This window comes from Corvus hawaiiensis, chromosome 15, assembly GCF_020740725.1.
Source record: "Corvus hawaiiensis isolate bCorHaw1 chromosome 15, bCorHaw1.pri.cur, whole genome shotgun sequence".
NCBI lineage: Eukaryota > Metazoa > Chordata > Aves > Passeriformes > Corvidae > Corvus > Corvus hawaiiensis.
In genome coordinates, this window is record NC_063227.1 from 7349627 (window position 1) to 7360991 (window position 11365).

An 11365-nucleotide genomic window follows, 5' to 3' on the forward strand; every position below is an offset into this window, starting at 1 on the left:
GGGGGACACAAGCTGAGGCTGAAGGCTCTAACACTGCTTTTCTTTTGTTTTCAGACAGATCCGCAGTACACAGCTGGAGTGGCAGAAAATATCAAAAACTTGTAAGCACTTCCAAATGGCTTCAGTGTACAGCCTGTGCCGGGGAACAGCTTCATTAAGGAGAAAATACACACTTTTCTGCTTCCCTTTTGTATTTTGTTGTTGCTTGGGGTTTTTTCCTCTTTTTAAACTCTGTGCTGTCTTTGCTAATGCCACTTCCACTCTCTGCTTGTTCTAAAATGCATCCCATATGAAGCTTCCAGGAGGCTGCTTTGTGCTCACAGTATTTAACACACATGGTCATTTCGTTCTGTTTTGCTCCTTCTGTCCTGGGGCATTGTGAGGAGATGGATTGTTTAGATTTCCAGTGATCCTGGCAGTTGTTTCAGTGTCTACTGCAGCCCTGTACTTGCTCTGTGCTGTCTGGGCAGTGTAGTAAGCACACACAAATGCTCCTGCCTTATTTTGCTTTAAAATCCATGATCCATCTTTCTTCCCGCTCCAGCCTGTTTGTTTTCCCCTTGTTCCAGGCTCTAGTTACATTTGTCTCTCACAGTGCTGGCTGCTATTTATGTCCTGCAGCCTCAGTGGCTTTTGCAGCTTTATCTGTGGCTGTTTAAGCAGAAGCTGGTGATGGATTATTAACCATGAGCCAGTCCTGGCATTAACGGCACCAGAGCTTGGGGGCAAAGGGAAAAGGTGGTGAGAGAAGGGGCAGTGACTCCCGTCCAGCTCCTGCGATTGCTCCTTTCCAAAGGATCGCAGTGGCCGTACAAAGGAGAAGGGAAAGGGCAGCACATCCTCCCAGCACCCCTTGTCCCCGAGCCAATGATGGGAGAGGGGCTGGGACGTGCGTGGGGAGGGCTGTGTTCCCGGGCACTTGCAGAAGAGCTGAAACAGAGCCCTCCATCTTGCTGTGCAGGAGCTGGCAGGGCTCCCCTCCTTGTGCCTGCTGGCAGGAGGACGCACTTATCGGGGGATAATGGACTGATTGTCCAATGGATCCTGATGAAATTACCGGGCTCTGCTGCAGAGTGCCTCTGCGTAGAAGTCCTGAAACTTTAATTGACTTAATGATTTGATTTCTCATCATCCCCCTGTCCAGTGCCTCCTGCCCCTCCCCGAGTCACTGAAATTATTTTTCTTCCAAATTGAATTGAGGTGGTGTGGGGCCAGGACAGGCTGGGCTTCTCTCGCAGGAGGGAGAAAGCTGTTGCTGCTTCAGCACAGTGTTTTGTCAGCTCAGTGAGAAGCTGCTGTTTCACTGCTGCCTGAAGAAGGGAAGATTTGAAAAATGTTAGCTGAAAGACCTGCCAGTCCCAAGGAAGGCATAAGGAAGGGAACAAGAAGTGAGAAGTTTTTGGCAGTCTCACTGCTTTGTCTCTCTCTGCCCCATCTCCCGTCCTCCAGGCTCTGCACAAACAAAGGAAACAGCCTTGCACCAACTGTTCTCGAAAAGGCAGTATAAAAATAACTGGTTTTCCTGCTTACCTCTCACAGTTAGAGCAGTCCCGGGGTATTGCTTGCGAGGCTGATGTAGGTGCCTACTTTTCAGATGGGTGACATTATTTTCTGTTTGAGTTTGACTCTTTAAAGGCTTCTTAGCTGCATTATAGGAAAAGTAGATGCTGATTTTATCAGCATAAGAGAACTAGGTAGACTTCCTGCTGGCTCTCTGAACTACAGCACAGCAGTGTTTTAAGCAACTTAGCAGAAATGTATAGCAAAAACTCGGCAAGATTAATTTAATTACTGATGCCTTTGGAAAATCTCGAAATGCATGTAAGGCCAAGTCCTTTCTTTGCTGAACCAGCTTGCAGGTCATTTAAGCCTATAAAGAGTACATGGTGCTCAGGGCTGTCTTTAAAGCTGACCCATGTATGTGCAGAAGGGAGGAGGATGCTGGGGGGGAGCATGTGCATGTGGGGCTGTTAGAGACTGTGGGAGGGAGAAGACAGCTTAAAAACCCCTTGTCAATCCCTGCTGATGTCTGCTGATGAGGCCTGGAAGTGCACTGGATACCAGGGAAGTTATACCTTAGAGGCTGTGCTGTTTGTTTGGTTCTGTGGCTCAGTGTTTACCCAGTGATTTGGTCTACGAAATGCTGCGTCAGACGTGGAGGTATTTGTTTACTGCTGCTTTTCTCCCTCAGATTCCCAAAGGAAATACACTCAGGTCTCCTGGAGGTAATTTCCCCATCTCCACATTTCTATCCTGATTTCTCCCACCTGCGGGAATCCTTTGGGGACCCCAAGGAAAGAGTCAGGTAAGAATGGATGAGCTTATAAACCAAGCAAGCCCTGAATTTAAGAAACTGTAGCAAGTTCCTCACTGACTCCAGCAGGGAAAGCTCTTCTGCAGGGCCAGGCAAGGACTTTAAACTTGGATTACCCAAAAGTTGGAAGGACATGATTTGGTGATGGGAGATGAACTGGCACCAGCTTTGCCAGGCTTGCCTAGTGCTGTGGTGTTTCCATCACCAAGTGAGGGGCTCATTTTAACCCAAATTACCTTCATTTTGGAAGTCCTTGAGGTTTCCAGTAACTCTTAGTTGACCAGGGACCAAAGGGAGAGGCCATATGCCATTCCCTCTGCCTCCCAGAGCTGTGTCACCTTCCCATCTCAAACCCAGCCTTGGTAGGCTCCCCAGGGCAGCCGTTGTCCCAGGAGAGACTGGTGCTCCCATTGTCTTTGTCTCTTGCAGGTGGAGGACAAAGCAGAACCTGGACTACTGCTTTTTAATGATGTATGCCCAGTCCAAAGGCATTTATTATGTGCAGGTGGGTTTGGTGCTGGTGCTGGTGGGAAGATGGATGTACCTGTGAGTTCACTGTACTGGCTCATGCCAGCTGAGAGAGAATAAAGAGCACATCCAATTGTGTGATGCAGCAGAGTGGGAGCAGGTTTTAACCACATAGGTTCAAAAGCTGGGTTTCTAAAATACTTTTAGACTTGGAAGCCTCCCACTTAGGAAAGGCAGAAATCCTTGTTTCTCTTACCTGTTAGATTGAGTGAGAAAAATCTGCTTGGAGCACCTTCCAAAATAAACTGGGTCTGTGCTAAAGCTTTCCTCTGGTCTATGGTGTGATTGCTCTGCGTAGAGAGACTGTTGCTGGGACCTGGATGGGACATTGGCACTGTGTCCTTTTGTCTTGCAGCTGGAGGATGATATTGTGGCCAAACCAAACTATCTCAGCACAATGAAGAACTTTGCCTTGCAGCAGCCCTCTGAGGAGTGGATGATCCTGGAGTTCTCTCAGCTGGGGTTCATTGGTAATGTTCTCCCCTGCTCACCCCAGTCCTATCAGGAACAAGGCACAAGAGCCTACTGGCTCTTGCCAGCACTACATTCTTGGCCCAAGAAATTGTCCCCTCAAGATGGTAAAATACTTGGACTTGATCCCTCCCTGTTTTTGCAATGACCCTTATGTTTGCACATCGGAGAAAGATCCTCACAGCTGGTACTGCTGATGCTCACTTTTAGTAAAAATAAACCTGGTGAGTGGCCCAGCCAACAGCCAAACAGCTTAGATATGACCAGTAGCTTTTAGGCTGGATGGGATCTGGATTTGCCTAAGAGTGTGCAAAAGGAAGTTTACATCAGCCCAGAACTATTTTGGGAACGGCAGTACATGGTTGCAGTAGCAGCTTGATCTGTTATTTTGGATACTAGTTTGACTGGCTTAAAACTTGTAGTTTTCGGGGCAGGAAATGGTCTGTCCTGCAGCTGGCTGTATGGTTTTCATCCTTGTTTCTCTTTACTGAATGGGAGAGTTTTAGACCTTTTGATACTGTTGTGACCTGCGAGACTGTAATGCTCTCTAATTCTGCGACGAATATTAAATCCGGAAATGCATTAGCAGTGTCAGCAGTGCTGGTACGTAAACTGGGGCCACGTGTTGTTTCCTTTACGTAGAGAGATGGACACATCTAACCTCCATAGCCCAGTCTCCCAAGTTTTTCTTTCCCAGCTCTGATTCTTCACCATTTTATACCATAGCTCCTCTCTCTCTATCTTCTCTCTTTCTTTGTGCTGTAGGAAAAATGTTCAAGTCTCTGGATCTGAGCTTGATTGTGGAATTCATCCTGATGTTCTATAAGGACAAACCCATTGACTGGCTGCTGGATCACATCCTCTGGGTGAAAGTCTGCAACCCTGAGAAAGATGCAGTATGTAAACAATCTCTGTTGAAGGGAAATGCTCTGTTTTTGTGTGGGCAAATATATGCTTGGCTGTGCCTCCAGAGGATCTTTTCTGTGAGCTCTGGTGTTAACTGACTTTGCACTGTGCCGTGCCATCCCTGTGGAGCGTGCCGCGGGGTGTCCTTGTAGATTGTGTAAGTGGAGACCTGGGAGCTCAGGCTTTTGTAGTCTGCAGCTGCCAGAAAAGGCATTATTTCTGCATCTAAGCACTAATAGGGTATTTCTCCTCCAGTCCTCGAGGACAGGAGTCATTCCCCATTCTTCTGTGTTGTTTTGCATTCCGGTGTGCTTCTCTCCCTGAAGCCATTTCCCACTCACTGACTACAACCCCAGAATAACCCTTTGACGCTGGATCCATGTGCTGTACCCACCTGGAGCACTCATGGAGACTGCCCAGAGCTCACCCCAGACGACCCAGAGCAAACCCTCCTTGCACAGTCTGGCAGAATGAAGCCAGATCATACAAAGCTCTTGTCAGGGTTTCTAGGAGGGTGCAGAGAGGTGAAAGGGGCTCTGTTTTCATGCTGCCACTCCTTTTGCAGAGCCATAAGCCCCTGTGCCCTGTGGAGGTTGTGTTTGAACTCCACCAGCAAGGGGCTAAAGTGAGTGGGAAGGGCAGAGAGGGAGTGTGTGCGGCAGCAGATGTAAGATGAGCTCAGAACCACATACTCTCCTGTCTCCTCTCTGAACATGCTGTATTTACTCAAACACTTGCTCGCCCTCCTCCCCCAGTGGAGAACAGGCAGCAGAGTCCCTGTGCAGAGCTCAGAGCCAGTGGCTTAGGACAGCCCTCGTGGTGACAGCCACATTGGGGTGACAAATGGCAGAGCAAGTGGTCATTCTGGGAATTAGTATTGTATTAATGTGCTGGGGGGATGGACCATCCTCAGGGCTCTGCAGAACTGGGGCAAGGATGTGGTTTAATGTGGCCTGATCCCTGGTAGAGGACGTGGCATCTGCTCCTGTACCCCTTGTGCAGCAGGACCAGTTTCAGGCGATGTCACTCCTGACAGTTCAAACCATGTGCTCAGGTGTGACAGAGCAATCCCCAGGCTTGTCTGGCAGCCCCACATTCTGCCCCGCTGTGGGCAAAGCCGAGTTGGTGGGATGCTGGGATGGAGCTGGGAATGATGCTGCTGTTTGTGCCCCCACCTTCAAAATCCTCAGCTTGAGCACTGATTAAATGCAGATCCTGCTGCGCAGGATCATCTTCTTCTTAACTCATCTTTGCTCATCTTTTCCTACCTGATGGAACCAAGGTTTTCTCAGGGGAAACCGCAAATCTCTTAAACATGTTGCCTTTTTAAAAATTAACCTACTTTCCATGTGGATTTCTGGCTCCTTTCCCCCACTGTTTGCATGATTAACTCTGCACAGCGCCCTTTCAAACATGACTTTCTCTTGTAAATCCCACTGTGCAGAATCAAATTGGTAGCAGGGAGGATTTGTCTTTTTGATTGAAAGTTTGTTTGACCTGAGCTTTTGGTAAGTGCTTTGCTCCTTCTTTTTTAACTAATTTTAGATTTACCTGGGGTAGAGCTGTGTGAAAGGATGACCTTCTTACCACCAACTGAGCTATTCCCCCTCCTGGCTTGTCTGCTAAAGAAACATTTCAGCAAATGTTTCTTTAGCAGAACAGAAAAAGGGGAGAAAGATAAATCAAGAGATGCTGTAGCTCCCTTTTCCTCTTCCTCTCCCCATCCAGAGTGAGATAGCCATGATGGAGTTGCATCCAGAGTTGCTGACAGCGAATAGGGTCTGTCCTATTAGCACGGCTAGTTTTAATTTTCTAATGTAATGTGAGCTGGATTAGGGGATTATCTCTTCTGCAGCTCGCAAGGGTCATGCCTGGAATTTCCCAGCTCCTGGCCCGTGGTGGGGGCTTGGTGTGGCACCCTGTCTGTTCCAGGCATCCGGCGACGCCGTGCCCTCCGCGGGATTTCTGCTGGGTGGGAGGCTGAGAGAGCAGATGGCATTAGGGATGTGCAGGCATTTCTTTTCTTGGAAAAAGCCAAAGTTGGATAACAAATACCCTCTCCATACAGCTTTTCACCTGTATTTTTGTCCTGCTCCCCCAAACTGAGAGAAATGAGCTATTTTAAAATGTGAGTTCTCATCTCCCCACGCTCTCAGTGATTTTCCCTTTTGTCCTTTATTCCCTCTCCATCGTCTCTCTCCCTCCACTCCACGGTAAATCACTGCCAGGATCGCAGTTGCATCTCCAAGTTTATTTATGTGGTGGATAGGCGTGAAACAGCCGAGCAGCTTTGATGATGGCATGTGCTGTACATCTGCTCACAGCTCCTGCCAGCAAACTGGGAGCTGCCCATCCAGAGAGAGCCCGCACTTGGTACCTGTTCACCTGGGCTCTGAATCATCCCAGGATTACTGTACCTTCAGACATCAGGGATCCCAAGCTCTGAGTTGTAGGAAAAAGGCTTTCCCAATAAGCCAAGGGCAAAGGAAACTCAATTATCTGGCTGTCCCTTCCTGACAGTACAGAGGGGATTTGCTCAGTGCTCTAAGCTATGCTTGGCAAGGAGAAATTTGGCACTTGAACCCGGACACTGCCCAGCAGAGCCTGGGGGGTGAGTGGCCAAGAGTCACAGTCCAGTTTGTCCAGAGTGTGGTTAAAAGCCCTCTTGCCAAATTAGAGCCTAAATAACACAGAAGGGCATAGATGGAGGGCAGGGCTGTCTGTCATTCCCTGTGCCCTTGTCCATCCCTCTTGTGGGTCACAGTGGCCCACAGAGGTTTGAGCCTGGGGCACTGTGGGGCTGTCTCGTTTCAGAAACACTGCGACAGGCAAAAGGCAAACCTGAGGATCCGCTTCAAGCCCTCGCTCTTCCAGCATGTGGGAACCCACTCCTCCTTGGCTGGGAAGATACAGAAGCTGAAGGTGGGTACCAGCTGCCTAAGCTGCAGGTGGCCTGGCCTGCAGGCACCCAGGAACTGGCTGTCTTTGGGTGGGGACATCAGTGACAGCAGCTGGTGGCAGCTGGATTTCTGTGCAGTGGTTGTGTTTTATTCTGAGTTACAGTGAGCTCAGGTAGCTCTTGCTCCTCAGAATGGCAGTGACATGCACCAAGAGTCACTGCGAGATTTTAAGCCTTGGAACCTGTCCTGGACACCCATCTTGAGTGCCAGCCCGTGGTCCAGGCAAGTCACTTCGAAGAATCTGCTGATGCACCTTGGAGAGCTGATTCCTGGGTTGATCTGACTTCCTTCCTACCCCACTCGGTATTCCTGGGATTTGGTGATAGGTGAGCTAGAACTCACTGCGAAAGAGCTGGAATTGTTGATGTGTGTTTCAACATGAACAAAATGCAGCTTCCCACAACTACAAGTGCAGAGCCCATGGAGACACATCCCTGGACTGTGCTGTCTGTGTGATCCCCAGGGAAATGGATGGTATGATCCAGTTTGTATCACAGTGCAGTGCTGTCAGGCCATGTAATCCAGTCATTTTATGCTGTTGTCAGCCTCCCAGCTGCTTTCTCCTCAAGCGTAAGGACTGTTTCCAGAGCTCCTGGGGCAGAAACAGGCATTCAGGGACATTTGGACAATGAAGGGCTCCTTGGTGTGCTGGATCAGAGCACAGAGCAGGGGTGTTTCTCTGAGCTGGCTCTCCTGAAGCTGTGTCCTGGGATCCAGTCAGATATTCCCCTGCCTAATGCCTTCTCCAAATTACTTCCATCTCTCATCCTTCTGTGCCCAGCAAATCACAAAATTTTAATTTGCAGTGCCTTGTAGCTGGGGCCCTCATGGGCCAGAGCAGCTCATGGCCCTTCTCTGCCCTTTTGCTTTGTGCCCACGAAGGACAAGGACTTTGGAAAACAGGCACTGCGGAAAGAGCATGTCAACCCTCCTGCTGAGGTGAGCACCAGCCTGAAAACCTACCAGCACTTCACCTTGGAGAAGGCTTACCTGCGGGAGGACTTCTTCTGGGCCTTCACTCCCACTGCTGGAGACTTCATCCGATTCCGATTCTTCAAACCGCTCCGTATCGAAAGGCCAGTGCTTGGGGGGTCAGCAGGGGGGTGTGGGGACACCCCAGAGCACTTGGGGACACTTGACTTTTGCTCTCCTGGCAATTTAAATCAAATTTCTTGCCTGTCTCCTGCTTGGCTGCCCAGGAGGAGAGAGCAGTGCTCTTCTAAGGGAAGGACAATTTGACCCTTTCTCAGTGGGGCCACCTTTGCCAGAGGCCTTTGCTTTCCTGCACTTGTGAGCAGTCCATGGTTTCACTAATCTGGTACAGAAAGTCTCCTGCCAAATCGTGCTGTGGGCTCTTTGGGAAGGTGCCTGTTAGGTTGAGCTGTTTGATGATTCGGATGGGGTGAAAGCCATCATGTGCCCCCGCACTCAGTGTGCCTTTCCCTGGATTTGGTCTCTGTCACAGGTTCTTCTTCCGCAGCGGGAACATCGAGCACCCAGAAGACAAACTCTTCAACACGACCGTGGAGGTTCTGCCGTTTGACGTAAGGGTTTGATTGAGACTTGAGGTGAGGGTGGAGTGGGAAGCAAAAGCAGCTTGAGAGAAGGGAACTGCTTAAAGCCATCAGGAAAATCTTTACAAGATTCGAGTGCCTCTTTGAGGTGCTGGCAGGGAGCCAGGGGGTCATGCCTGGTGTGATGCCACCTCGGGAGCGAGGTGCTTTGCTGAGCACGTCTGTGTGAGCTATCCCTGCCTGCAGAGGGGATGCTCCAATGGGTGGGATGACTGCAGAGGAGGGGATGGAGCCAGAATGTTGCAGTGGAAGCAGCAGCATGAGGACTGCAAATGTCCTCTTTTTTGGGCACGTGTCTCAGGGTGCCAGGTATGGGACGAGATGCCAGGGTTTGCTGGCAAGGACAGTTCTGGGGTTGCTACTTTTCCTTGGGACTTTTGGGTGACTCTTGCCTCTGGCCTTGCACAAAACTCCTCTCCTTCTGCAGAGCCTGCAGTCAGATAAGGAAGCCTTGCAGGAGGGAAGAGGCACAGTCGTCAAATACCGCAGGACAGCGGATGGCTACATCCAGATAGGTACAGCGGGGTGTCAGGTGGTAAAGTGCCTGCTGGCTTTGATAACACAGCCCATGTCCTCACCTGCACATCAGTCAAGAACCTTAGAGCTGTTTGCTTGGCAAAGAGTAATTTCTGCTTGCCAGGAGCCAGGCTGGAACAGGATTTAATTGTCATTGTCTCCTCTCCTACACTGCCCTCCCTCTCAGACCAGGTTGTCCTCCTCAGATAGTTTACAGTCCTGCATTTCTGCCAGTCTCTGCTCAGAGCTGGGAGCAAATGATGCAGATTATCCATTTGCTTAAGATGGGGTTAAAAACCTCCACCAGGGGCAGTTTTTCAGTCTGTGTACTCACAGCACTTGCAGGTCAAACTTTGTCTCCTGCCACCTGAGCTTGTTTTAGTGCTTGCCCTGCCCTTGTACAAGAAGGAGCAATTGCAGCCTCCAGAGACCTGCCAGTGTGTGGTACAGCCCTGGTGTCCCTGCTAAGATGTCTTTTTTTTTATTAAGTAGACAAACAAAAGAAAAGTTTCCTGGTACATGTAGTGTTTTGCCATTTTCTTATTCCTCTGCATGCTGGCTGGTTTCTCCCAGTTGCATTTTCAAAAAAAAACCAAATCACACGCAAAAAGTGTGTCAGGCCACTCTGTCCCCTTTCGCCCAGCAGCAATATCTAGCCAAATACTCCCCATTTTGTTTTGTTTACCTGATTTTTGTTCTCCAAAGTGTGGTATTTTGCACTGTATTGCCATCCACGCTGCTGGCTTTTAGCCTGTCTTGTGTTGGGGAGTGGCAGGCAGGGGCTGCTGGGGCTGTTGGTGGTGCCCCTCAGGGAGAGGGGAAGGTGAAGGGGCAATGCCAGAGGACCATCCCTGTGTCAGCCACATGCTCTCCCCACCAGGCTCATTCTCCAAGGGCATCGCAGAGGGCGAGGTGGACCCATCTTTCGGGCCGCTGGAGGCCATCAGGCTGTCCATCCAGACCGACTCCCCGGTGTGGATCATCCTGAGCGAGGTAAGCCGAGCTCCCTCAGCACCTGCCCAGCCCTGCCCTGCTCATCGCTCTCATCCCATCCCTCTCTTCTTTCAGATTTTTATCAAAAAAGCAGAGTGAAACATGTATGAGGCAGAATGGACACACTCCTGGATCCCTGGTCCTGCTCCCTCCCTCCTGTTCCCTCCTCCCCATGGCGCCTTGCCCGGACCAGGACAGCGCAGGGCCGGCTGCCGGAGGCAGCACTCGCCGCCAGACTGCGGCAAAGCTGCTGCTCGGCCGGCCCCACCATCCCCAGCGGGGCTGCGGGGCCAGGACGGGCATCGACTTCTCCTGAAGAGGAGCAAAAAGCAGAACCCAACCCCCTGTGCAGAGGGGTGGCTTTGCTCCGCTCCCTCGGCCCCTCAGGGTGCCGGCTGCTGCTCGGGACACACGGACACGGGACAGTTTGGGGTCGGGATGAGCTTTAGCGAGCGTGGGGACAAAAAGCACCTTCAGCCCTGGACAGGGCAGTCTTTGGCTGTATTTGGGGACAGAGCAGGTCACGCTGAGTCCTGCCAGCTGACCCCGCCGGTGCGCTAGGATGGAGGCGGCAAGGGACCAAGGTCTGCCTTGCCCTCTCCCAGGCAACAGTCCTGGCCACAGCTGAGGATTAAGTGAGGGCAAAGACTGACCCTCCTTCAGCAGAGGAGGAATGAATCCAAAGGGGTTGGAGCTATGATTATGGCAGGGAGAACAAAAAATAAAATACGCCACACTGTGCCTGCCAGCATTGAACACAGCCCCTTAACTCATGGTGAAGTCTCCAGTGTCTTCATGCCTTGAGATTGAGTGCAGAAACTGTCTTTTTTAAAATAACTATTTCAGTTATTGATTGATGTGGGTTTTTTGGGGAAGAAAAAAAAAATAGCAGAAGTAGCCCAGTTCAAAAATAGTAGGGATTAGTGTAAATCCCAATGTCCTTTCAGCTATACACTGGAATGCATTATACTACTTTAATGTGCTGTATTTTTTATTACTGGATACATTTGATTTTTTCAAGTACATCTCTCTATATAAATATATAAAATAATGTGCACTGTAATAAAAGCTAAATTTAAACCTTTGGTGCAGCAGTGAGAGTC

The 11365-nt window shown here is 50.1% G+C and overlaps 1 protein-coding gene across 3 annotated transcripts in view; it reads left to right on the forward strand.

The window, feature by feature from the left end:
* MGAT4B (alpha-1,3-mannosyl-glycoprotein 4-beta-N-acetylglucosaminyltransferase B) overlaps positions 1-11347 on the forward strand; it is a 51296-nt gene extending 39949 nt beyond the window's left edge. For all 3 annotated transcript variants that reach the window (XM_048319924.1, XM_048319922.1, XM_048319923.1), the window contains 11 exons: positions 55-101; positions 2192-2305; positions 2744-2819; positions 3198-3312; positions 4079-4209; positions 7034-7141; positions 8062-8255; positions 8645-8723; positions 9181-9268; positions 10150-10262; positions 10338-11347. In XM_048319924.1, the coding sequence (XP_048175881.1) occupies positions 55-101; positions 2192-2305; positions 2744-2819; positions 3198-3312; positions 4079-4209; positions 7034-7141; positions 8062-8255; positions 8645-8723; positions 9181-9268; positions 10150-10262; positions 10338-10361 (1089 nt within the window). In that variant the 3' untranslated portion in view covers positions 10362-11347. The remainder of the gene's footprint in view (positions 1-54; positions 102-2191; positions 2306-2743; positions 2820-3197; positions 3313-4078; positions 4210-7033; positions 7142-8061; positions 8256-8644; positions 8724-9180; positions 9269-10149; positions 10263-10337) is intronic.
* The last annotated feature ends 18 nt before the right edge of the window (positions 11348-11365 follow it).